This window comes from Phascolarctos cinereus, unplaced genomic scaffold, assembly GCF_003287225.1.
Source record: "Phascolarctos cinereus isolate Bilbo 61053 unplaced genomic scaffold, phaCin_HiC Scaffold_9;HRSCAF=440, whole genome shotgun sequence".
In the NCBI taxonomy this organism is placed as follows: domain Eukaryota; kingdom Metazoa; phylum Chordata; class Mammalia; order Diprotodontia; family Phascolarctidae; genus Phascolarctos; species Phascolarctos cinereus.
The window spans coordinates 113,371,759-113,399,108 of NW_027556402.1; the positions used below are offsets into that span (position 1 = coordinate 113,371,759).

Genomic DNA, 27,350 nt, shown 5'->3' on the forward strand with positions numbered 1-27,350 from the left:
CTCTTCACGTACCTGAAAGAAGGAACAAAAGAACTATCTCTTTACACATCCTCAGATGTCACATTTATTTTCACAATTCAGTGCAATGAAAACAAAATCCCCCAATGAGAAAACTACCAAGTAAGTTTGGCTGTGGCAGTCTCCAGCAACAGCTTTCTAGCTTCCATCAGTCCTGCCCATGTTCTTGAGGCATTGATCAACTATCTATCATCAGCAAGAAATGTCCACCCAGCAAAGATTACGAATGTATCTCAATGACTGGAGGCTGTATTTCAACCTACTCAGGGCTTGCAAGGCAGCGTTGGGGATTTTGTTTCCACTGCATTGAATTGTGAAAATAAATGTGACATCTGAGGATGTATAAAGAGATAGTTCTTTTGTTACTTCTTTCAGGTACGTGAAGAGTTTTGTTGCTTTTTAAATTATCATTATTTTATTTCTGTGTTTGGTTTGGTGCTGGAGAGGGCAGATATGATGCTATTACTGAATTTTTTTTGTTTCTGTTTTTTGGGCTTTTTTGGCTAGGCAATGAGGTCATATAGCTAGTGATTGTTATGAGTCTGAGGTCGAATTTGAACTCAGGTCCTACTGACTCAAGGGCAGGTGCTCTATCCACTGTGCATCTAGCTTCCTCTGTTATTAACTGAAATTTTAACTATTCCATGTTGTTTAAATAGCAGATAAGAACAGCAAAATTGGCCTAATTAGACTGTCATTTGTTCAGGCAAGTCAAAATAACACTGTCTTGTAATCAATAGGAAGTTCACAGTAAACCTGCAAAAATTTGCCCATAAAACCCTAAATAATCAGAAAGCCACTTCCTTAAAAATTCAGATTGCACCTCCTAGAAGAAGCATTGTAGACACCAAGTCCCACTCCTTCTAAGGTATTACTTTGAATAACTTTATGGTGCTGGCTTTCATTCATGTAGAAAGTAAGTTCCTTGAAGGTAAAGACTGTTTAGTTTTTGCATTTAAATTTTTAAAATTATTTTATTTTGAACTTAACAAAATTAAATGAGTGTTTCCATATAGAAAGTAAAAAAGGCTTGTACATGAACCTGTAAGTGTCTACTAAGTAAAGTTTGCTTTTCCTTTTAAGTATACATATAATAAATTTAACATGAAACTTTCAAAGCTATCCTGCTTAATTGTGTTTTCTTGTGGCTTACCTTCTTCTATTTTCTGCTGGGCTTATTTAAAAGCTCTTCAACAACCCTCTTTTCTTTTTTTATAACCATGCTATTGCTAGTCTTTCTCTCCCCCCCAAAAAAGAAAAGGTAATTATTTCAGCAAATAAACATAAACAAGTAAAACCTATTCTCACATTAGTCATGTCTGAGAATGTATGTCTTATTTTGTATAAGGAGGTGAGCAGCATGCTTTATCACTGGCCCTCTGAAATTTTGATTGATTATTACATTAATCGGAATCTCAAGTTTTTCAAGGTCGTTGTCTTTCTTCACATGTATAATCTATATCAAATTGTTTGCTTTCTCAAGAAGGGGGAGGGAAAGGAGAAAATGTGGAAATCAGAATTTTTTTAAAAAATATTTTAAAAATTTTGGCATGCAATTGAGAAATATTTAATGACATAAAAATATATTGGGGAAAAGTTGTTTATCTTTACAAAGTTGTTATTGTATAAATTATTCTTTTGGTTCTGCTCACTTCATTCTGTATCAGTTAATATAAACCTTCTGAAACCAAACAATTTCTTACAAAACAATAATTACATTCCTGTATATTCTCACATAGAAAGGCAGCTAGGTGGTACAGTGAATAGACTACTGGGCCTAGAGTCAAGAAGACCTGACTTCAAATACGGCCTCAAACATTAACTAGCTGTGTGACCCGAGCAAGTCACTTAACCCTATCTCAGTTTCCTCATCTGTAAAGTGAGCTGGAGAAGTAAATGGCAAACCATTAAAGAACAAGGAGTTGAACACAACTGAACAACAGAACAACAATAACAATCCTATGCCATTGCATTCATATAATAAACTTTGGTCAACTGGTCCCCAGCTGATGAGCACCGTCATAGTTCTGTGCTATAACAAAAAGAGCTCCTACAAATATTTTTGTGCAAATAGGTCCTTTCCCTCTTTCTTTTATCTCTTTGAGGCACAGACCAGCAGTGGTATCTCTGGGTCAGAGTATACGTGATTTAGTAACTTTGGAGATATAATTACAAATTCCTTTAAAGAATGACTGGAACAGTTCACAGTTCCATCAACCATCATTCATCATCCACTAGTGGATGTGTTTTCCCAGGGCCCCTCCAGCAATTATCATTTTTCATTTTGGTCATTTTTGCTGGTCTGATAAATGTGAGATGGAATCTCAATGTTGTTTTAATTTGCATTTCTTGCATTATTAGAAATTTGGGAAATTTTTTGTATGATTGCTGAAAGCTTGCAATACTTTCTGTTCATATGTATTAGAAAATGTCTCTTTCCTGTTAAGTATTTGAATCAGTTTTTCATAGATATCATATGACCATCAGGGAAACATTTTAGAAAGATTTTTTCTCACCAGTTAACTGTTTCCCTTCTATTTTTAGCTAACTGCATTGGTTTTGTTTGTACAGAAACTTTTTTTAATTTTATGTAATAAAATTGCTTGTTTTATCTTGTTATCTTTTGTATTTCTTGTTTAGTTATAAACTCTTCCCCAATTCATAAAAGAAAAAAATGTTTACTTCCTTATTTTCTAATTTATTTAGGTTGTATCTTTTGATGCCTAAGTCACAAATATACCTGGAATTTAATTTTTTTTTAGTATGAGATTTTAATCTAACCTCAAATTTTAACCAGACTTCTTTCCAGTTTTCCCAATAGTTTTTTTTCAAAATGTGAATCTTAACCCCAAGATTTGGGATTTTTGGATTCCCCAAACACTGAGCTATCAGAGTTGTATATCTAATATGTTCTACTACTCAACTTCAGTATTTTTTTTAACCAATGCCAAATAGTTTTGAAGACTTGAGACCTAGTATTACTAGTTTCACTTCTTCTCCACTTTTTTTTTAGTATTTCCCCTGGGATCCTTGACCTTTTCTTCCTCAAGATGAATTGTTATTTTTTTAGTCCTATAAAGTAATCCTTTAGTAGTCTGATTAGTATAGCACTAAATAAGTAAATTAATTGAGATAGTATCATTATTTTCATTATATTGGCATCACCTATCTCTCCAATTATTCAATTCTGTTTTTGTTTATGCAAATAGTGTTTTGTAGTTTTATTCATATCACTCTTTTGTGTGTTTCATCAGATAGACTCCCAAATATTTAAGATATTTTGTACTTATTTTGCATGGAATTCTTTTGTTCTCTTTGTTGGTTTTATTAGTAGTATACAAAAATGTTAATGACTTAGCTAGGCTCCTTTTATATCCTACAGCTTTGCTGAAGTTATTGTTTGCATTACTTTTGTATTTAAGTTATTTTTATTAAGTTATTGTTCCAGTTATCGTCATTGTTATTATATGTAACAGATATATGTTATATACAATTATAAAATTATATATAAGTTATTATCCTAGTCTGACTCTTCATGACCCCACTTGCGGGTTTCTTGGCAGAGATACTGAAGTACTTTGCCATTTCCTTCTCCAGCTCATTTTATGGATGAAGAAACTGAGGTAAAAAGGGTTAAGTGACTTGTGCAGGGTCACATGACTAGTAAGTTTTTGAGTCCAGATTTGAACTCAGGAAGATCAGTCTTCCTGACATGTCACTCTATCCACTCTGCCATGTGGGCTGGTATTTGTTCTTTAAGGTTTTTTTAAATACTCTACCATGTCATCTGCAAATAGTTATTTTTTTCCTCTTTATCAAAGCAAACTAGCAATTTCTTTTTTCTTATATTATTGCATTTCTAGCACTATATCAAATAATAGTAATAATAATGAACATCCTTGCTTTACCCCTGAACATATTTGGAGCAGTTTCTAGTCTTTCTCCATTACATATGATGTTGGCCTTGGGTTTTAGATAGATATTATTTATTATATTAAGAAAAGGCCTATTATTCTTCTCTCTCTGTCACTCCCTCTCTCTCTGTCCCTTGGCAGAAATGAGCTTTGTCAACTATATTCTAGCATCTATTACTTTAATCATGTAGTTTTCTTTATTTTTGTAACCAATGTCTATCATGTTAGTAATTTTTAAAGTTGAAACATATATTCTTAATATGAATCCACCATGGTATAATATTTATTATAAGTGGCTGTAGACTTTTTTCTAATATTTTATTTAGAATTTTTGTGTCAACATATATTAGTAATATTGGTCTAGTTTTATTTGTATTTTTCCTTCTCCCTGTTTTAGTTATTAAGAAAATATTCATATCATAGAGGCATTTGAGAGAATCCCTTCTTTTCCCATTTTGCACACAGTTTACTTAATATTGGAATGAATTATTTCTTAAATATTTGAAAAAATCACTCATAAATCCATCTGCTCATGAAGTTTTTAGTCCTTGGGAGTTCATTTGTAGCTTGGTCAATTCCTTTTTTTCTGACATTGGGTCTTTTTTTAAATTATATTTCTTATATTGTTAATTGATTTATTTTACTTTTTGCAAATTTCATGTATTTTATCTGTTATCAGTTTCATTGGTGTATAATTGAGCAGAATAGCTTCTTGTGTTTTCCTTTATCTCTTCTTCATTTGATGGAAATTCTCTTTTATTTTTAATATAGGCAGTTTGGTTTTCTTTAAATTAAAAAATTCAGAGTAGCTAATTATTGATCTATTCTTTTCATTATGTTTCTGAAAGTTCACGGTTTTATTTATCACTTAAATGGAAATTTTTGCCTTCAGTTTGTTAATCTCTGATTTACATAATTCTGATTTGATATTTAGTTGGGATTTTTTATTTGTTGCTTTTCTAATTTTTCTTAGGTATATTCTTAATTCAATGATTATTTCTTTATCTCTTTGGTTGACAAAAGAGTTTAGAAATATAAATTTTCCCCAAGGATTCCTTTAACTGTATCTTAAATGCTTTGGTATGTTGTTTCATTATTGTCATTTTTTATGAAATAATTGCTTCCGTGATTTGTCCTTTTATACAATAATCATTTAGTATTAAGTTATTCAGTTTCCAGTTAAATTTTAGTTCTTCATTAATGGCTTTTTATTGACTTTTTAATTTCATTGTGGTCAATAAAGTATATGTTTAATATGTCTTCTTTTTTTGCATTTGTTTGTGAAACTTTTATGCCTAATAAGTAATTTTTGTAAAGGTGCCATACCCAACTAAGACTATATGATTCTTTTTGTTCCCATTTAGCAATCACCAAAGATTAATCATATCTGACTTTTCTAAAATTCTGTTGATCTTCAACTTCTTTTTTATCATTTGATTGTGGAATTTAAAAAGTTCAATTAATTTCTGGGTAATTCAATCTGGGGAACATAATTTCTGGGTAATTTAATCATTTTATTAATAACGCCAGCATTTTAATAAAAGGGTGGTAACGTGGCCATCTGTCTTTTAGGCCAAAGACAATCATAGTGGCAGACTCATGGCTTATATGCCCATTGTGATTAGCTAACAATTAATAACAGAATGAATATTACAATTAGAGGATGAACCTATTCAAATAAACTTTGATTTGTCATTTACTTCTAAGTTACTTTCAGCCTTGGGCAATCTAGTCAAAGAATTTATTCCCACTCAAACCTGAGGAGAACACAATGACTTCTCCACCTGGGTACAGTCTGAACAATGTTGTTAAGAAAGTTAGTCCAATCTCATTATCAGTAAGGTCCTTCAAGAGACTGAACTGAAATCAGCACTTTAGGAAAAGGGGGGGAAATGTGGATCTACCCAAATCACTGGTTATTAATAATCATTTATCTCATAATTAGATTTATCTAGGTCCAAAGGCAGCATATCTCAATGTGATACTTACTATAGTTTTATTGTCTATTTCTCCAATTCAATTAACTTTTCCTTCAAGTATTTAGATGCTATGTTATTTAGTGCATATGTATTAAGAATTTAGATGACTTTATTATCTATGCTACCTTTTAGAATTATAACACACATGCACACACACATATAAACACAACTAAATGCTGATTTCAGAATACACAGTTTTCCTATTTATCTCTTTAGATTGTGTCACTTTTTTACAGTTTATTTGTCTAAGGTCATAACTGCTACCCTTGATTTTTTTTTTTGGTTTATCAGAAGCAAAATAAATTTTGCTTAAGCCCTTTATTTTAATTCTGTGTGAATCTTTATGCTTCAAGTATGTTCCTCATAAATAAGATATTGTCAGATTCTTCTTTCTAATCCATTCTGTTATCCTTTTCCAATTTATGGGTGAGTTTATAATTCATTAATTGTGAATTTTTATTTGAGCTAATTGTGAATTTTCCTCTATCATGCCCCCTTATGCTTTTCTCTCAACTCCTACTTCATCCTTTTTACAAAGAAGGCAATAAGAGCAAGTCAAGTCAACAAACATTAAATGTTTCTATGTGACAGGCACTGTGGTAAGTGCTAGAGAAACAATGAAAGGCCAATTTTTTTTTAATTTTTAGGCAGTTGGAGTTAAGTGACGTGCTCAGGGTCACACAGCTAGTAAGTGTCAAGTGTTTTATCTGAGGCCAGATTTGAATTCAGGTCCTCCTGACTTCAGGGCTGGTGTTCTATTCACCAATTTAAAAAAAAAAAAAAGAAAGACAATGCCTAACCTCAAAGAGCTAGCATTCTATTGGGAGAGATATTATGAAGACAACTAGATAAATACAAGATATATAGAGTAGATGGAAGGTACTGTAAGAGAGTAAGACTAGTAGCTAGGAAGACTGAGAAAGGCTTTATGTAGCAAAAGGAAATTGAGTTGTGTCTTGAAGGAAGTTAAGAGAACTTGGAAGTAGAAATCAGAAGAGAAAACATTTCATGCAGGGAGGACTAGTGCAAAATCATGGAGATGAGAGATAGAGGGTCATGTTTGAGGAAATACAAATAGATTAAAGTTTCTGGAATGTAGATTGCATGAAGGAGAGTACTGTGAAAGCAGACTGAAAAGGAAAAAAGGGCCACATTATAGCAACCTTTAAATGCAGAGTTTATATTTTATCCTAGAGAAAATAAGGAGCCATTAGAGTTCATTGAGTGGGGCTTCAGAAAAACTAACTTGTCAGCTAGTGAAAGATGGATCTGAGTGGAGAAAGACTTGAGGTAGGGAGACAAGTTAGGAGATTATAATACAGACAAGAGATGATGCTGGCTTAAACTAGGAGAGTCACTATGTGAATGGACAGAAGGGGTGCCCTTGACATTAATAAAGAAGTTGGAAAGAAGGAAGGGCTTGGAGAGAGGAAAGATAATGAGTTCCATCCTGGAAATCTTTAGTATTAGATGCCTACGGGACATCCAGTTCAAGATGTTCAAAAAGCAATTGGTGATGTAGGTGGAATTCACAGAAGAGATGTGTGTGTGTGTGTGTGTGTGTGTGTGTGTGTGTGTGAAAGAGAGAGAGAAAGAAAGGGAGAGAGAGAGAGAGAGAGAGAGAGAGAGAGAGAGAGAGAATCAGAGAGAGAGAGAGAGAGAGAAAGAGAGAGAGAGAGAGAGAGAATCAGAGAGAGAGAGAGAGAGAGATGTATACATACATATCGCTGGGAATTATCTGAATAGAGATGATAATTGAACCCATGGGAGCAGATGAAATCACTGAATGAGATATTATATAGTGCAGGAATGCCCAAGAAGAGCCTTGGAACATCTACAGTGAATGGGTGTAACACGGATGAGGAATAAACAAAGGAGACTGAGAAGAAGTGATCATACAGCCATGAGAGAGTGGGGCCATGAAAACCTAATAAGGAGAAAATACTCTGAAACAGAAAGCTGCTTCATTGTCAAATGCTTCAGAGAAGTCAAAAGGTATGAGGATTAAGAAAAGTCCATCAAAGGTGGCAATTCAGAGATCACTGGTACCTTTGAAGAGAACAGTTTCAGTGGAAGGATAGGGTAGCAAGTCAAATTGCAGAGGGTTTGGAAAAGAGTGAATGAAGTAAGAGCCACTTACTATAAATGGCTTTCTCAAACAACTTTGCAAAGAACAGGAGAGATTGGAAGATAGCCTTCAAGGAAAGTAGAATCAAGTGAGGATCGTTTAAGTTATGGGCAGACACAGATGTGCTTGTAGGCATGGAAGGAGCCAGTAGAAAGGGAGAGATCAAAGATAAGTAAGAAATTAGGACTGATAGTAGGAACAACTAATTAGAAAAGACAGGAGGATATGGTGCTGGAGTTGTCTGTAGATTGTTCTTGACATTGGATTATCATTGGATACTGGTGTGAAAGAAGAAAAAGTAACATGTATCCTCCATTAGTTTTACATGATTTGCATTGAGTTCATAAGGTTTGGGCACATATTATTGCATCCTTTATCATGAAGCCATATTTTTATCACATTATATATAAAGCAAAATTCTTTTCATGAGCAGCTTATTTTCCCAAGTCTAGCCTTGATTTTCTAAGGTTATTGTCTAAGTTTTCAATTAGGTTAAAATCAAGCATGTTACCAGGTTATTGAGTCATGTTTATCTCCATATCTGAATACATTTCATAACTTTAATTATATATGGCATGATGCAAGGTCATGTTACAGCATTCAGTCTCCACTTGGGAAATTCTGCTATTCCAGAACAATTCTGCTTCTCAACATTTCAATATATTTATCAGAGTTCATCATTCTTTCCATGCAGACAAGACTTTCAGGGCTGGTGGAAGTAAAGAAAATCCCCCAAACCCTTTTGTTTTAAATGTAGATCTGATGAAGATGCACTTTTTTCATTCCAGACTCAATCCAACTTCTGACAACTGCTTGGTTATAGCTTGGAATGAAAAAAAGTGATTTCATCAATAAAAATCAATTTTTTCAACATTCAGTACACATTCTTTGTACTGCTTACCCATTTTTCTTTCAAAGCAACAGTTAGCAATTTTTTAATTGTCTTTTCATAGTTCTTCCAAATTTAAGTCCTCTATTGTACCATAAAGGATACATAACAGTCCATCCAAATATCAGTTTGCTCTAAAGAACTCTGCAAATCAAACACAATAAATGGATTGTCTGCATGGATATTGTTTTTTGCTTGTGATCTCAATTATCTGTGTGCTTAGGTGCAACTGATCCTGTTTCATTGTGTATTTTAATGATTCTTGAAATGCCTGATTCCACTGCACCAATAACTAATGAAATATCATTAACAGTCGTTGCAGCATGCTCTTTCAGAGCTACAGATTTTATACCACCAGCACTCAACTGACAGAGAACTAGGTGGGAAAGGTGGGAAAATCAGTTAAGGACCTGGTCAAGGTTACATTTACTAGGCAACCCTATTTCAATAGATGCATACACACACACACACACACACACACACACACACACACACACACACACACATACACTACCATCACTGTTACAAAATTAAACTCTCTCAAAATTCTTAGTTGTCCCAAGTAATTTGTATGCCACTGAATGACAGATATTCAATCAGGGAAAATTATAATTCATTTTAATTTAGCAGGCATTTATTAAGTGCCTAGTATGCACCAGATGCTGTGCTAAGTGATGCTAGAAAAATAATTCCTTTCCTCAATGAGTTTATGTTCTACTAGTGGGAATCATACATATGTGCGTGTGTGTGTGTGTGTGTGTGTGTGTGTGTGTGTGTATACACACACACATATATATATATATATACATACACACATATATATGTGTGTGTGTGTGTATATGTATATTATAGGAAAGGCACAAAAAACTGAGGAGAAGAGGAAAGGAGATGACACTCAAGCAGTGTTTAGGTATTCTAAAAGGTATTGGTGAGTAGGGAGTGCATACCAGGTATATAGCACACTCTGTGCAAAGTTATGGTGGTATGTAAGTAGGTCAATTTGACAGTAATGTAGAGAAGGAGGAGAGGAAGGAAGGAAGGAAGGAAGGAAGGAAGGAAGGAAGGAAGGAAGGAAGGAAGGAAGGAAGGAAGGAAGGAAGGAAGGAAAGAAGAAGAAGAAGAAGAAGAAGAAGAAGAAGAAGAAGAAGAAGAAGAAGAAGAAGGAGAGAAGAAGAAGAAGAAGGAAGAGGAAGAAGAAGAAGAAGAAGAGAAGAAGAAGAGAAGAAGAAGAGAGAAGAAGAAGAAGAAGAAGAAGAAGAAGAAGAAGAAGAAGAAGAAGAAGAAGAAGAAGAAGAAGAAAGGAAGAAGAAGAAGAAGAAGAAGACAATAAGCCTGGCTGAAATCAGACAGTGGCAGTCTTTAAATACCAGATGAAATTGTATTTTATCCTAGAGGCAATAGGGAGCCAGTGAAACTTCTTGATTAGTGAAATGGTCAGAACTATGCTTCAGCTGTGTCAATTTGGAGATGAGAAAGATTGGAGGCAGGGTGACCAATAAGGAGACTATTATAATTATCCAAGGGAAAGGAGATGAAGACCTAAAGGAGTATAGTGGTTATATGAAAAAAGGATGGGTGTGGGGAATATCATGGAGGTAGAATGGACAAGATTTGGCAAATGGTCATCCAGCCGATATACATCAGATACCGGACTTGAAGTCATCTCCAGTGACTCCCTATTAACCTTCACCACCAAATATAAAACCTTCTGTTTAGTTTTCAAAATCTCTTACAATCTGGCCCTTTCTTATCTTTCCAGCCTTCTTAACAATTTATTCCCCTGAACATACCCTGCAATCCAGAGACAATGGCCTCCTTGCTGTTCCTCACAAATGACACCCCATCTTCTAACTGTTCATCATGGATGCTGATAGGAGCAGCATGGTAGAAATGGGTATGCAGGTTCCAATCCTAGTTCACTTACTTATCAACCACTAGACCTTTGGCAAGTAATTAGACCTTTCTGGGCTTCAATTTCCTCAATAAAGCAAAAGAGGATGTAATCTACATATAATCTTATATAATCTATAAGGTACCTTCTGGCTCTAAACATCTACAATTTTCTGCTTCTTTCCGTTCAGTCATTCAGTTGTGTCTGACTCTTCATGATCCTGTGCCCATGAGGTTTTCTTGGCAAAGATATGAAGGGGTTTGCCATTTCATTCTCTACTAGAAAATGGTAAACATGATTAAGATTGAACTAAAGCCCCCAGTAGTACAGATTTCTGTCAGTCATTACCATCTCTCTAGCTCTATCAAGGACAGTTTGGGCTCTGATTTATTTGAAGTGAGAGAAACTATTATTTTGCTATTGTATTACCAACCAATTATCAAATTAAGGTCCAGGTTTTTCTCCATTTATTTCATTTAGGGCCCAGCCCCTGTAGAAGGTCAATCTCTGAAGGACATTGCTGTTTGATGAGATATCCCTAACCCTCAGAGAGCATACTCGTCAATTTTGGGCCAGATCCCACCCAACTAAGATGAGGGGGAGTGTAAACAGAATCTAGTCTGAGCAAGTTCTTACCCCAAGGAGAATAGTCCTGTCCTTGTACCTCTCCTTAAAATTCAGGGTGAACCAGCTTATGAAAGAGAAAACCAATCAGAGTGGTCTAGGTGGAGATAGATTCCCCCGTCCAGATTTCTGAGGTGACTGAGTCTTATGATCAAGCCACATTCTCAGCAGGAGGAGCTAAAGATTCCTAGCCCACCTTCTCATTAAATGGCCACCAATCAGAGCTGATTTTCACTTGTTGGAAGCATTCTCTTTTACAAAGATATTTGAAGCTCAGTGTCTCCACTGGGAGTCTTTGGCTATCAAGAGAAACCATAGACCATTAATTTATTGATTATTAGCTAGCCTAATTAATAAATATATTATTAATTACTCAGAAACTCTGTCTTTTGGGGTTTTTATTCATCTCAGGAGACAACTTACAGGAAATATTGATTTTCCTCTTTTCCATTTGTTTAAAAGATATTGTGATCTTTAAACTGGGTTTCATTATATTCCAACTACAGCCATTCTTTCAAGCTAAACTTTACCTCTCTGTAAAAAAAAAGTGTAAGTAAAGAGTACTATTTTTCCAGACTTCAAGGGGGTTACCTAGGTTTTAGCTATAATACCTAGAAGTATGACAGATTGGGACAAGCGTTAAGCAAAATGGAATTCCAAGGGTAGAAAAAGATATGCCAGAGAGCTACACATACAGTTTACATTAAAACCAAACTGGACTACTAGTTGTTTGGAAAGAAATAAACTTAGACTTGATATAAGGGGAAGCTTCTTAGCCATTACAACTATTTAAAGGTGGGAAGGGCTATCTCAATAGGTATTGGGCTCCCCTCCCTGGAGATCTTCCCTCCCTGGAGATCTTCTCTCAGACACTGGTTAGCCAAATGGCAGCTCTGTTATAAAGGATGTTTGTGTTCAGGCCTGGATTATACTAAATGACTTTCAGGTTCCCTCTAACTTGAAGATTTCATGATTCTTCCAAGATTAGAGTGAGTTGAACTTCTCTTTGATTCCTAAACCCAAGGATTTCTTCAGATAGGTTGTGTAAATTAAGTTTTTATCAGGAAATGCCATACTCTCCTCAGGACCTTGTTTAACAGAATTAAAGTCTGGAACAAGTGGATAGAGACATGAGGAAATGGAAGAAGGTATCCCTGAACTGAGGTATTACTGTTTAAAGAGGTGAAAAATAAAGCTGACTGTTTTTGTTTGGATGAATTGCCTCCTATCTTGGTCATAAATACTAGATGAAATGTTTTGTGGCTGAAACCAGATAACATATTGTTTTTTTTTTAATTTTCCCAAATTTTCTACTCCACAGGTAATGTCTCCACACAGGAACTATCTTCGAATAAAGCATACATTTTTCTACCTCTAACTTCACAAAAACTTGCCAGGCATCAAAGAAATGAGGGACTACCTGTTACAGAAGACCCAGGTAATGTAAGAATAAGAGAAGCTTTGGTCCAAGTCAGAAAATGATCTTTAAGTCATGTTAATTAAACACTGATGAGTAGAAGACAACGGGGTCACTTTGTGCAATCACTGAAAGGAAGATGAGAGTGCCAAAGTCTCAGTGGCCTAGAGAAAGATACAGAGCATCATTTAAGGGGACTAAGGGAAGCACAGCAGTCACATGGCCTTCACCCATGAGCCCAGGATGAGTATTTCTCACTGTCCACCAGCATAATTTCTTTTGCCAGATTTGAACTACGTTCTAATTCCCAGACTAATGAATGTCTTCAGATTTGTTATGCCTTTTTTTCAATAAATGTTGAACTGAACCCAGACCCTTGCTTAGAAGAAGAGAACCCTGGCAGGGCTTATAGGGGAACCATTGTTCCCAACTTTTTGTGCTCACAGAAACCTGACTCCCCTATACCCCAAAATAAACATTATCCCTGGCCACACTCTGAAGAATTATATATCCTCCAATGCTCCAAACCTAAGGCCAGGAAGAGGTGTAAGCAACACATCTGCTTCTCATTTTCACTTCCTGATTTCACCTTTGTTGTCATCATACAGCAACTTGTCTTCCTTTGAGGTTCACTCTATCCGGCTCCATCACAAAGACTATATTCATGTTGCATGTTCCAAGTACATTCTTCTGCATAAGGCTTCCTGCCTCTCCAAGCCACTAGTGCCTACCCCACTCCCTCAAGGTCCAACACACAATTCCTTCGTATCCTGTTTTCTATATGTTTTTAATATACTTATATAGATGTGTGTATGTATATGGTCTCCTCTGTTAGTATGTGAGATCCTTGAGAGCAGGAATTATATTATCAGAGCATAGCATAGTGCCTGGTAAGTAGTAGGTGCTCAAAAATGTTTGTTGGTTGATTCACTGAAGCACCTACAAATAGACGACAAAAGGGAAGTTTTCAAATCTCTGAATCCAGATGAATTCTATTTCAAGTTTAAAAAAAAAAGAATTTTCAGATGCTAATAATCTTTTTTTAAAAAATCATAAAGAACAGGAGAAGCCCCAAAATATAGGATTGACAAAATTCCTAATTTAACAAAAGGGGGAAATAGCTGGATTCACCAAACCATAGAACACTTAACTTGGTATTGGTCCCAAGTAAATATTTAGAAGGAATTAATAGATATTTTGCAAGAACTGAGGGGAAAAAAAGGTGTGATCATTAGGAACAGGTATGTGTTACCTTGTATGAATAAGTCATGCAAAAAGCAAGGTGCTTTTCTTATTAATATTGTTAATTAATTTGTAAGACATGGCAAGGTCACAGAAAATATAGCATGTGTGTTTCAAAGAGACATTTCGTTAACTTTCTCAAAAATTCCTAGTGGAAAGATGAATAGCTCTCTGGTGATGATCATCCTATTGGATATTTTCAAAACTGTCAACTATATCCAGAGCAAAAATTAATAGGTCAGTGTCAGAACAGATGGGGGGGGCTCCAGGGGAATGCCATAAAACATCATTAACCCTATACTGCTAAATAGTTTTATCAATAAATATAGTCATGCAGTTAGATGGTACAATGGATAGAATAAGAGACTTGGAGTCAGGAAAACCAAAGTCCTTCCTTAGACACTTATCAGCTGTGAGTCATTTAGTCTTTCCATGTCTCAATTTCCTTATCTATGAAGTGGAGATAATAAAAGTATTGACCTCCCAAGGTAGTTGGGAGGGTCAAATGAGTAAACATATGTAAAGTACTTGGCCCACTTTATTAATTTATATTATTATATTAATGCTAGTTATTATTATCATGGACATATAGGTAGATACTAACAAATAGTTCAAGTAACATTAAATATCCATATTGCCAAGAAAATGGGCCTCCTAGGAATGGTTCAGAAAGATATATGTGAAAGAAAGAGACTAATGTTAGAAGGGAAGAGCACAAGGGATAATAACTTATAAGGACTAAGGGAAGAGAAAGAGTTTTTTTATTTTTTTTTCCCCAATGGTCTACAGATATTATCTGCAATTCATCCTGTGTGAATCTTGTTTGTACATCTTTTCTCCCCAATTAGACAGTGAGCTCCTTGAGGGCAGGGACCATCTTTTGCCTTCTTTCCAATCCCTACCATCTGGCACAGGTGCTTAATAAATTCTCAATGACTTGACTAGACAGAATTTCTCATTATTCATTTGATGGAATGGCTACCATTAAGTACTTGAAAAGTCACCATCTTGAAGAGGGCTTGTTTTACTCAGCCCTAGAGGAAAAAACTAGATAAAATTGATCAAAGCCATAAAGAAGTAAATTCAAGCTTGGTATAAGAAAATGTTCCTAATCATTAGATTTACCCAAAGGTAGAAGGGGCCACCTCATTAGGTGCTGAATTCTCTTCTCTAGACATTTTTACTCAAAGCCTAACTGCCTACATGTCAGCTCTGTAGAAGAAGGGAGTCATGTTCAGGCCGGGGTTGGACCAGATAGACTTTGACTCTGAGATTCAGTGATTCCTCCAAATTTGCGGTGAGATGAACGTCTCTCTAATTCCCAAACCTAAGAATTTCTTCACATTTATTGTGAAATTGAGTTTTTATCAGGAATTGTTGTACTATAACTAGGACCTTACTGAGCAGAGCAGAAGCCTAGAGAAAGTGGAAGAGAAATAAGGGAATGGAGGAGGGTATCCCTGGAACTGACTCACTCTCCTTTAAAACTGGAGATCAAGGTGATGGTTCTTGTTTGGATGAATTTCCAGTTACGCTTGTCTTTAATAATAGAATGACTTTTTTTTCCCCAGAATACACCAAGTTCCATATCCCTGATTTTCCAAAACTATTTATTCCACAGGGTATATCTCCACAACTGCAATTTCACAAAAACCCACAAGGCGACAAAGGGTAGAAGAACTGCCTGTTACCGAAGACCCAGGTACTGTGAGAACAAGAGAAAGTTTGATTTATTTCACAAAATAATTGTGTTTTAAGCCACATTAAATAAATACATATGAGTCAAGGACAATGGGCTATCCTCAGTGGAATGGTAGAAAGGTCTATGAGACAGCCAAAGTTTCCATGGGTTGGAAAAAGACACAGAACACCGTTGAAAGAGACAAAAATGAAAACTATCCATCAGTGATCCCAAGATCCAGAACTTCTCATGGCTCAATAGTACGATTTCTTCTACCACATTTAGAGTGAGCTGAACGGGGTTCTAATTTCCAAACCCATTACTTTTTTCAGATGCATTGTGTGTGTGTGTGTGTGGTGTGTGTGTGTGTGTGTGTGTGTGTGTGTGTGTTCTTCCGGCAAATTTTTAATTTAATCCAAGACCTGGCTTAGAGTACAAAAACCCTATCAGGGACTATAAGGAAACAAATATTTCCAACTTCTTGTGCACACAAAAATTTGGCTCCATTTGCATCTCCTATAAGGAAGTGTATCCTTGGTCACTGAAGTATCATAGTTCTTTCTCCAGGACAAAATGAAATACAGTGGGTGGATGCTGTGATGTAGCAAATTTGGGCTTGATATAATTGTTGTTCAGTTGTTTCAGTCATGCTTGACTCTTTGTGACCCCCATTTGGGGTTTTCTTGGTAAAGATACTGGAGTGGTTTGCCATTTTCTTCTCGACCTCATTTTACAGATGAGGAAACTGAGGCAAACAAGGTGACTTGAATTGCCCAGGATTACACAGCTAGGGAGTGTCTGAGGCTAGATTTGAACTCAAGTCTTCCTAACTCTAGGCCCTGCGCTCTATGCAATGTGCTTCCTAACCCTGATCCTATTAGAATTAACCTTTTAAAGGTAGAAAGGGTTGCCCCAGGAAAACATTGTACACAGCAACGGCAACATTGTGCAACAGTAGCTTTGATAGGCTTGGCTCTTCTCAGCAATACAATGATCTAAGACAATTCCAAAAACCTCACAGAGGGGCAACTGAGTGGTGCAGTATATAGAGCATTGGCCCTGGAGTCAGGAGGACCTGAGTTCAAATCCAGCCTCAGGCATATAACGCTTACTAGTTGTGTGACATGGGCAAGTCATTTAACCCCATTGCCTAGCCCAAAAGAAAAAAAAGAGACTCAGGGAAGATGGAAACTGATATCCAGAGAAAGAACTATGGAGTCTGAATACAAATGAAAGCATACATCTTTACTTTATTTTTTCTTTTTTGTGGCTTTTCCTTTTTATTCTGGTTCTTATTTCACAACATGACTAATGTGGAAATGTATTTAATATGATTGCACATGTACAACCTATATTATCAGATTGCTTGCTGCTGGAGGGGAGGGGGCAGAGGGAGAGAGGGAGAAAAAAATTGGAACTCAAAATCTTAGGAAAATGAATGTTGAAAACTATCTTTACGTGTAATTGGAAAAAAACAAAATACTAAAAATTTAAAATGAAATAAATTAATTGTAAAAAAATTTAATAAAATGTTGCCACAGTAGATAGTGGGTTTTCTCCCTAAAGAACTTTACTCAAAGAGATTGGTTTACTAAATGTCAGCTCTGTGGCAAAAGGGATTTCTGCTGAGGCCTAGGTTGGACTAGATGTTCTTGGAGAGGCCCTCCAACTCTGAGATTCAGTGATTCGTCCAAGTTTACAATGAATCAAACTTCTCTCTGACTCCCAAATCCAAGAATTTCTTCATATATATTGTAAGAATGGCTTTTTAATCAGGAAAGGCTATACTATAATTAGGAAATTGCTTAGCAGAGCAGAACCCTGGAAGAAATAAAGGAAAAATAAGAGAGTATAGGAAGGTATCTCTTAAATTGACTTACTCTTTTTAAAACAGTGAAAAATCAAGGTAATTGTTCTTGTTTGGATGAATTTCCTTTTATGTTTCTCTTTTATATTGGAATGAATGTTTTGTGTATGAAACCAGATGGCATGTTTTTGATTTTCCTAAATTCTCTACTCCACAGGAGATGTTTCCATCAAGGAGACATCTACCCATAAAACATACACATTCTTACCTGTTACTTCATAAAAACTCACAAAGCATCAAAGAAGAAAGGAACCACCTAGTACAGAAAACCTGGAGACTGTGAGAACAAGAGAAGGTTCGAACAATATCATAAAATGATGGCCATTTAAGCGACATTGATTAATCCCCTTTGAGGAGAGAACAAAGGAGTAATGTAGCCTCATGGAATTCCTGAAAGGTCTATGAGAGGGTCAAAGACTCAGTGGGATGGAAAGAGGCACAGTATATTATCTAAGGATACCAGAATAGCAACTATTTCTCTTTCATCAATAATCCCAGGATTCAGAATTTCTCATGGTTCAACAGTGAGATTTCTTCTACCAGACTTAGAGTGAGCTGAACTGGGTTCCAATGCCACAACTCATAATTTTTTTCAGATTTGTTGTGCCTTTTTTTAATGTTGAGTTGGACTTAAGACCTTGTTTAGGGAAACAGAACCCATAGTGGAGTCTGTAAGAGAACTACCATTTCCACCTTCTTGGGAAATCACCTCACCTTGCAAAAAGAAGTTGATCTCTTGTCACTGAAGTATTGTTGCTCTCTCTCTCTGGGGTAAAACTAGATACAATGGGTGGAAGCTGTGAAGAAATAAATTTGGACTTTTTAGAATCATAGCTTCCTAACCACCATTAAAGCTAACCATTTGAAGATGGAAAGGGTGCCCTCAGTCAGTAGTGGATTCCCCTCACTGGAAAGCTTTACTTAAGGACTGCTTGCCTACATGTCAACTCTAAGGTAGAAAGAAGTCATGTTCAGGAGTTGGACTAAATGGCCTCCTCCACATTTATAGTAACTTTAACTTCTCCTTAATTCCCAGACCAAAGAATTTCTTCTGGTATGTTGTAAAAATGGGTTTTGTCAGAAAGCAATGTGTTTCACCTAGAATCTTACCTAGCAAAGCAGAAGCCTGGGAGAAATGGAGAGAAAAAAATGGGTGAGTGGAGAAAGGTATACCTATAATGAATGTACTCACCTTTAAAATAGTGGGAGATCAAACTGATTGTTCTCATTTGGATAAATTTCTTTCCATGTTGATCTTTAATACTAGATTGAATATTTTGTGGACTCAAGTGGGTGGCATGTCCCAAACTCTCTACTCCACAAGATATTTTTCCACACTTGAAATATCTTCTCATAAAATGTATACTTCTCTACCTGTAACTTCACAAAAACCCATGAGGCGACAAAGAAGGGTGGAACTCCCCATTACAGAAGACCCAGGTACTGTAAAAACAAGAGAAAGTTTGATTCATTTCATAAAATAATTGCATTTTAAGCCACATTAATTAAACACCTATGACAGGGGTGGAGAACCTGTGGTCTTGAGGCCATATATGGCCCGCTAGGTCTTCAAGTGAGGCCCTCTGAAGACTCCAAACTTCATAGAACAAATCCCTTTAAATTGTTATCATTTTAATTATTATCATTTTAATGATAATAAATATTATTGTTTTATCATGTTAATATAATATTATATATAAATTATTATATTAATTTAATATTAGGTTTAGTGGGATGGAGAGAGGCATAGCATATTTTTAAGGATACCAAAATATCAGCTGTTTGTCCTTCCCTAATGATCTCAGTATCCAGAGCTTCTCACTGCTTAACAGCCTGATTTTTTCTACCTGATCTAGCTTGAGTTGAACTCATGAAATTTTTTTTTAATTTGTAGTGTTGTTTATTTGTTTGTTTGTTTGTTTTTTCAGTAAACATTGAATGAATCCAGGACTTTGCTTAAAGGAATAGAATCCTAATGGGGCCTATATAGGAGCAAGCATTTCTAACTTCTAGTGCTCGCACAAACCTGGCTTCCTCTCCACCTCCCAAAAACATTTAACCCTGGTCATTGAAGTATCATAGCATACTCTCTCTAGGGCAAAATGAGATACAATGGGCAGAAGTTTGAAAAAGCAAATTTAGGCTTGATATAATTATGGCATCTTAATCATTAGATCTATGCCAAGGTGAACTGGTTGCCTCAGTAGATAGATGGGTTCTGCTTCCCAGAGAACTTTACTCAAAGACTGATTGCTTACTTGTCTGCTCAGTGGTTGTGAGGTTTCCTGTTCAGGCCTGGGTTGGACCAGATGCCTTTGATACTCTCTCCAACTCAGATTCAATGATTCCTCCAGGTTTACAGTGAGTTGAACTTCTCTCTGATGACCTAAGGATTTCTTCACATATGCTGTAAAATTTAGCTTTATCAGAAATTACTGTATTATACCCAGAACCTTTCCTGAGGGAAATGAAGGAAAAATGGAGTGGAGGAAGATATCCCTAAAATTGGTGCATTCTCCTTTAAAACAGTGGGAAATCAAGCTGATTTTTCTCATTGGATGAATTTCTTTTTGTGTTGATCTTTAATACTAGATTTTATATTTTGTAGACTCAAGTGGGTAGCATGACCTTGATTTTCCAAACCTCTCTACTCCATGGATAATGTTTCTACCCAAGAGCCATCTATACATATAACATGTGCTTTCTTTCCGATAACTTCACAAAAACCTACAAGGTGGCAAAAAAGGGAGACATTGTCATTTATAGGTACAGTACTGTGAAAACAAGAAAAGGTGTGTATACAATTGGCTTTTAGGCATCATTACCATCCATTATATCTTATGATGATGAAGGTAGTTTCATGGAATGATTGAAAGCTGTATGGAAAGAAGAAGGTAAGGCTCAATAGGATGGTGAGAAACAATGAAGGCAATGAATTTAGACTACTCTTTTTAAAAGTTTGTCTAGGAAAGGAGAGGAGAACCTATGATCATAATCTTTTATCCATCTTTCTTTTTCCACTCCTCATCTGGTTCTTCATGCTCACATGCCTTTCATACCTTCCACCCCTCATTTCTCTCCCAGGCCATTACATCTGCACTGGCAACCTCAATCCCTTCATGAGCCAACTTAACTCTATGCTATCCTCTAATCCCTAACTCCTTTGGCCTGTAACCCCCCACACCTTGCCAAACTTAAATATGGAATTACTCACACCATCTTCTTCCTTCCATTCTATTTACATGCTATTGAATGGACCTGGGGAAATAATGAAATCATGCTGACATGTTGACTATAAATTTATGTTATCTAATTTCAATTGAGCCTTCACTCTAGTAAGGTAAACATTATATTCTTCTGTAATCAATTTGTTCTTCCAACAGCTAAAGTGAGAGAAACTTCCAAATATTCTCATTGATCCTCAAGCCTCCCATAACACTGCTTCCCACCATCCTCATGAGGATGGTACCTACATTACTTTCAGTATCCCCCATAATCTCCAATTTCACTCCTGCCTTGGATGAAGAAATGGCCTTTCTCCTCGACAAGGTTAACCCCTTTACATTCACCCTTGATTCTTCCTCCTCCATCCTCCACCAGATTGTTTCCATTATAATTCCCACTCTTATTTATCTTACATCCCTGACTATATAATAATTCTTTTCCTGCTGTTTATAAACGTGTCTATATCTCTTCCATTCTAACAAAATCCTCACCTGGTCCTACCATCCCTGCTAGCCATGGTCCTATATCTGCAATCTCCTTCTATTTGCAATGTCTCCACTGCTTTTCTTTTCATTTTGTTTTCAATTCTCTGTAATCTGACTTCCAATCCAACCTCATCATTCCATTGACACTCTTCCAAATTAACAATGATCTTTCAGTTGCCAAATCTAATAGCCTTTTCTCATCCCTCAGTCTTCTTGACTTCTCTGCAGGCAATCACCCTCTCTTCCTACATACTCTTTTCTCTTTAGGCTTTTATGATACTGCTCTCTCATGGTTCCCCTCCTTTCTGTCTAATTGCTGCTTTTCAGTCTCTGCTGTTGTTTGTTCATCCATGTTACACACAGTAATCGTTAGTGTCCCTAAAGAATCTATCCTGATTCCTCTTCTCTTCTTCCTCCATACTATTTTACTTAGAAACCTCAATATATCCCTATGGGTTAAATTATCTTTTCTACGTAGATGATCCCAATCGTATTCTCTTTTCTGATTTACAGTCATGTATCACCAGTTATTTCTTGGACATCTCAAACTGGATGTCCCATAGAGATCTCCAACTCAACGTGTCCAAACCAGAACACCTTATCTTTCCCTCTAGACCTTCTTATCCTCCAGATTTTCCTATTCATGTTGAAAGTACCACCATCATCCCAGTAATTCCCATGCTTACAACTTCAGTGTTATCCTTAACTCCTGGAACTTACCTCACATATACAAACTGTTGTCAAATTTTGTCATTCACTTTTAAAGCATCTCATGTATATATCTATATATCTATATCTATATAGATATATAGATATAGATATATCCCTTTCTCTCCACTCATACAAATACAGTCCTAATTTAGGCCCTCATTACCTCTGTATAATGAAAAATCCAAGAGACAGAGTTTCTGTGTAATTAATAATCAATTTATTAATTAGGGTTGATGGTCAATGGTCTCTCTCAGTAACCAAAGATAAAACCATGGAGACACTGAATGCTTTAAATAACTTTGGAAAAGGGGGTGCCTCTGATAGGTGAATATCAACCCTGATTGTGAACAATTAATGGGGAGGGTCAAGAGTCTTCAGCACCCAGAAGAATGTGGCTTGATCATGAGACTCAGCCACCTCCAGCAATCTGGATGGAGGAATCCATCTTCAGCCAGACCAAACTCTGATTGGTTTTCTCCTTCATGAGTTGAGTCACCCTAAAGTCTAATGAAAGGGTACAAAGACATGGGTTTATTCCCTTAGGGCAAGAATGCACCTAGATTAGATTCTGTTTATACTGCAAAAGAAGTAATGTCTCCTAGCTGGGTGGGGTCCTGCTCAAGATTGAAGAGCATGTCCCCCAAGGATTAGGACAATCTGCTCTATCAGCCATGGCCTTCCGAGACTGGCTGGCTGACCTACAGCAGCTGGTCTCTAAATGAGGAAATAAAAGGCCTGGATCCTAATTAATAATGGGTTATTAATATAATAGAAAATAATAATTTCTCTCACCTCTTGCTTAAATTAATTTAATAGTCTTCTAAGTAGTCTCCCAGCCTCAAATCTCCCTCTACTCCAATTCATCCTTCACTCAGCCAGCAAAGATGACTTTCCACAAGGTTTTAATACATCTTTCTTCCTACTAAATGAGCAACTGTGGCCCTCATCTCCAGGAACAAGCAGAAATTCCAAATCTGGCACTTAAATTTCTTCATAACTTGTCGACTTCACATGTATCTAGTCTTATGCTTTGCTCCCATTCACACACTACAATTTAGCTATACTGGTCTACTTGTCATTCTTGGAACATTATACTCCATTTCTATTTTTTTTCCTTCATCTGGTCCCCAGGTATGGAATTCTGTCTCTTTCTACCACCACCACCCTCTACCTTTTTGTTTCCCTGAAATCTACAAGATTCACAAAAATCTCGTTATAAGATATGTATGTATCTATGTAAGATATGTATACCCACATGGGATGCCTAACTGTATAGAGACTGCTTTGTGGGAGTATAGACAGATATGATCTGAAGTCTGGACTACCTCTGGGGAAAGGAGGACCCCAAAGAATGCATATACTGCCTCCAGCATGCTATTTTGGGGGTAAAGGAGATGGGACAGGTAGGCCCCAGAAGTCCTGGGAATTTGGATATTCTTTTGTCCAGTTTTTGAAAGGGATAATGTACTAGAATTAGATCCACCTTGCCCCCTAAATATTACTGGTCTGGGAGTATGATTTCAGAGAGGTCAAAACAAAAGCTGATTTCATAATCATTCTTAAGAGGGAAAATATCCCAAGTTTACACTCACCAAATTGACCCCTTCTCACTAAACACATTTACACAAAAGAATAACAAGTAACTCATTTTCCCAAGCAAATAGCAAACAGAATTTGAAGAGGTTATAGAAATCAGAATATATCTGAAAATGCAAAATCATGAATGAGCTCTTTAGCTGGAATGAGATGAGCTCTCAGCTGAACCAAAATAGGACATCCAATCTCACTCAAGGGCAAGTTTCTCAAGTCTGTAGAGAGAAAAGCTGGAAATTAGAGCCAACCTCTCTTACACATCCTCACCTTCCAAAGTCCTCTCTGAAGTATCTTCTCCCATGGAGTGTCTGGAACTATGTACATCTTTCTTCCCAAGAAACTTTGACACCAACTCTACCCCAGCACCTCTGCATTGTCTCCATATTATGTCTTTCCTAGCTCCCCAACTGCTAGTGTATTCTTCCTCTCAGATTACATCCCATCTATTCTTCATTGTAGATACTTAGCTATTTATGAGTTGTCTCCCACATTAGAATGTAAGCTCCTTGAGGGCAGGGGCTGCTTTACCTGTTTTTGAATCCCTAGTACTTAGCACAGTCTCTAGTACAGAATAGGTTTTAGTGAATATTTGTTGACTGTCTTTAAGGGACTAAGAGAAGATCAGCTACCATCTTCCTTCTCCAGTGATCCTGGGATTGATTCATCTTCCTTCCAAACTGTGGAAAATTGATCTTAATGTTATCTTTTCATAAATCTTATTTCCTTCAGTTTCATATCAATTGTTTTATGAATCTAAACAAGCAGAATCTTCTTTATTTTCCCAAACTCTGTTGGCCACAGGACCAGTTCCTACAAACAAACCAATTGTACCAAAACATAAAACTACCCTATCTTTAATTTAATGTAGCACCAGCTCTAGAGCTATTTTCCAAAACCCACATTTGCATTGTAAATCGGGTCCCTAGAATGTAGCTACATCTTTCTTCCAGGTTCGAGGAGACGAGTCCTGAGGGGTTGGGTGGTTATTTTTCTAGTATTATAATTCATAATCCCCAAACAGTGTCATCCCCTCCCAATGAGCATCACTTAATATCAATTAGCCAGTCACACACAATTAGCTTTTAGTTAGAGGTGTTTACTAAGGCAGTATCGTAAGAACAGTTGATACAAGGCATCCTCCTAAATGTTTGTGATTCCCACAATGACATATAAGGTCCAGAGGAAAGTGGCTTCAAGCTTACAGAGCTCAGTAGGTAAATGAATAAACTCAGAGCTCCTAGAAGTCTATTTACTGGAAGCCGTTCTTCCATTTGTGGGTCACTCTGAAGTTCTCTTTAGGAATGGTGTAGCTCTCTGTAAAGCTCCTTACAGAGTCCTGAATCTCTTTCCTCTGTGTTTCTTGTCCTCAGCTCCCAATGCAGTCACTGTCCCCAATCACTACTCCTCCAGACCTTTCGAAGTTCCCCAGATTGTTCTTTGATCAATGTCTAGAGAAGGGAAGAAGGAGATAGAGGTCCTTCACAGACAGTCATACACAGATACACACACAGACATACACAACACACTACTGGAACTGCTGACACTGCTGTTTCCTGGCTGGCCACTGGAATTCCTGGGTTGTGAACTAGCTTGCAATTTTGTACAAAATGTACAGGGTGCTTCTGAGTCTTCTCAGCCAATATACTTACTGAGCTGCTTCATAAGATTCCAAGGCACTCTCTTCCTCAGGCTGCTTACACTTAGATTAATTCCATTGATTGATCAATTCCATAATCCAGCTCTTAACTCTTATGGATTGATTCAGTCAAGAAGTCTGGGCCCTCTGCAATTATGGTGCACCCCGCTTATATTTACAAAGCTTAAAAAACTAGTAGCTACCAGTTACATACTGTTTTAAGGTTTGAAAATTATTTTCCAAATTTCATCTCTTATCTTCACAGCACTCTGGGGAGGGAGGTGCTATTATTATCCCCATTTTGTAGATGAGGAAACTAAGTCAAATAATAATAGCTAGAATTTATATAGTGTCTACAATGTACCAGGCACTACATTAAGTGCTTTACAAATTTAACCTCATTTGATACTTATTACAATCCTGGAAAGTAGGTGCCATTATTATCCCCACTTTACAACAGAGGAAATTTCACAGAGGTTAAGTGATTTGATCAGGGTCACTCAGCCTGTAAATGTGTCTGAGGACTTTCTGACTTCAGGGTTAGGACTCTATCCACTGTCCACCAAGTTATCTATGTAGGTGCTGGTTATAGAATATAGAATATATAGGCTATAGAATATATAGAATGTTCATCTGTTGCAAAAGCAGAAGGTGTCTTTAAAATTATAAAACATTTGGCCTTTAAGCATCATTACAACACATATTTATTACCTCAGGCCAATACTTGTGGCATTGGGGGCAGCTTCCTGGAATTTGGACTAAGGGAAGAAGAATAGCTATTTTCTTTCTCAGATGATCAAGAACAGAATTAGGTATCTCATTGCTCATTTGTATATCTTTCTTCATATTCAGAGTAAGCTGAGTTATTTCTTTTCTGTTTCCCAAACCTAGGAATTTCTTTAGACTTGTCTTGAAATTACGAGCTGAGCAGGAAATGAATGTACTGAAGCCTTGATCTTGACCAGGAGTAAGAATCATGGGAGAAATGGAGGAGAAATAATGGAGAGGAGGAGAGGAGCCCTAGAATTGATGCACCTCCTTCCAAAAGGGAGAAGATTGTGCCAGATACCCTTTTGATCAATCTCTTCATTTCCATCCTGAGAATCCTATGAACTTTTCCTGGGTCTAATCTGGAAGCATGTTCCAATATTTCCTTCTCTTTTGTATGGTACATGTTTCCACACATAGACAGAGAAGGCTACACATGCCTTTCCTTGTATGTGCCACACTCACAAAGTCACCAAAGGAAATTTTCAAATAATCCACCAAATTTTAAAAATGTCTTCAAATATGGTGATTTTGGAAACCTAGTGGAGACAAGGGAAAGTTCGACCTCTTCTGTGTTGCACTTTACTCCTGAACCCACATGAACCTGGAGTTGTAGCAGCTCCCAACCTACTATGCAAGCCAGCCTTCCAAGTAGAATTTAACCTCAGTCGAGGGAAGCAGTTAGATTACTGAGCAGATGTGCCCAGTATAGTTCAAAGAGCACTAGACTAGGGGTTAGGGTGTCTGGGTCTTCATTCTAGCTCTGCCCCTAACAATCTACATGATTTAGGGTAATTCAGTTCTCTTCTCTGGCCTTCAGGCTTTCCAAACTATAAAGGGAGGGATTCAATTACATGGGGTCTAAAATCCTGGGATTTAAAGCCTGAGGGACTTTAGAGAACATCTAATCCAACTCCTCATTTAAAAGATGAGCAAATGAGAGCCCTGAGTTACCCAGGTATTAAGTGTCAGAACAGGGATTCCATCCCTGACTCGCTACACTAAATCTAGTGATTTCCTACTACACCTTAAAAGAGACAGCTTATAACAGGCCCCGACAAACTGACATTCTTTTGCTCATAGGAGAAAGCTCTGTCTTTCCTGAAAACCTGAGACCCTTTTACATTCACAGGTAAAGGAAAGATAGTGAAAGAGAAAGAGGGATCCAGGGAACTCATTACTTCTTTTTGGAGGTGGACCTCTGATAGGTTGTGTCTTTTTTAAAAAATTATTATTTTTAGGCAATTGGGTTAAAGTGACTTGCCCAGAGTCACACAGCTAA

The 27,350-nt window shown here is 36.7% G+C and overlaps 1 protein-coding gene across 1 annotated transcript in view; it reads left to right on the top strand.

Annotated features, from left to right (window-relative positions):
- The first annotated feature begins 261 nt into the window (after positions 1-261).
- Positions 262-27,350, top strand: part of LOC110210772 (uncharacterized) — a 56,649-nt gene continuing 29,560 nt past the window's right edge. Inside the window, exons 1-3 of the mRNA XM_020989838.2 lie at positions 262-393; positions 12,765-12,881; positions 15,724-15,804. Coding sequence (XP_020845497.1) covers positions 357-393; positions 12,765-12,881; positions 15,724-15,804 — 235 coding nt within the window. The 5' untranslated portion in view covers positions 262-356. The remainder of the gene's footprint in view (positions 394-12,764; positions 12,882-15,723; positions 15,805-27,350) is intronic.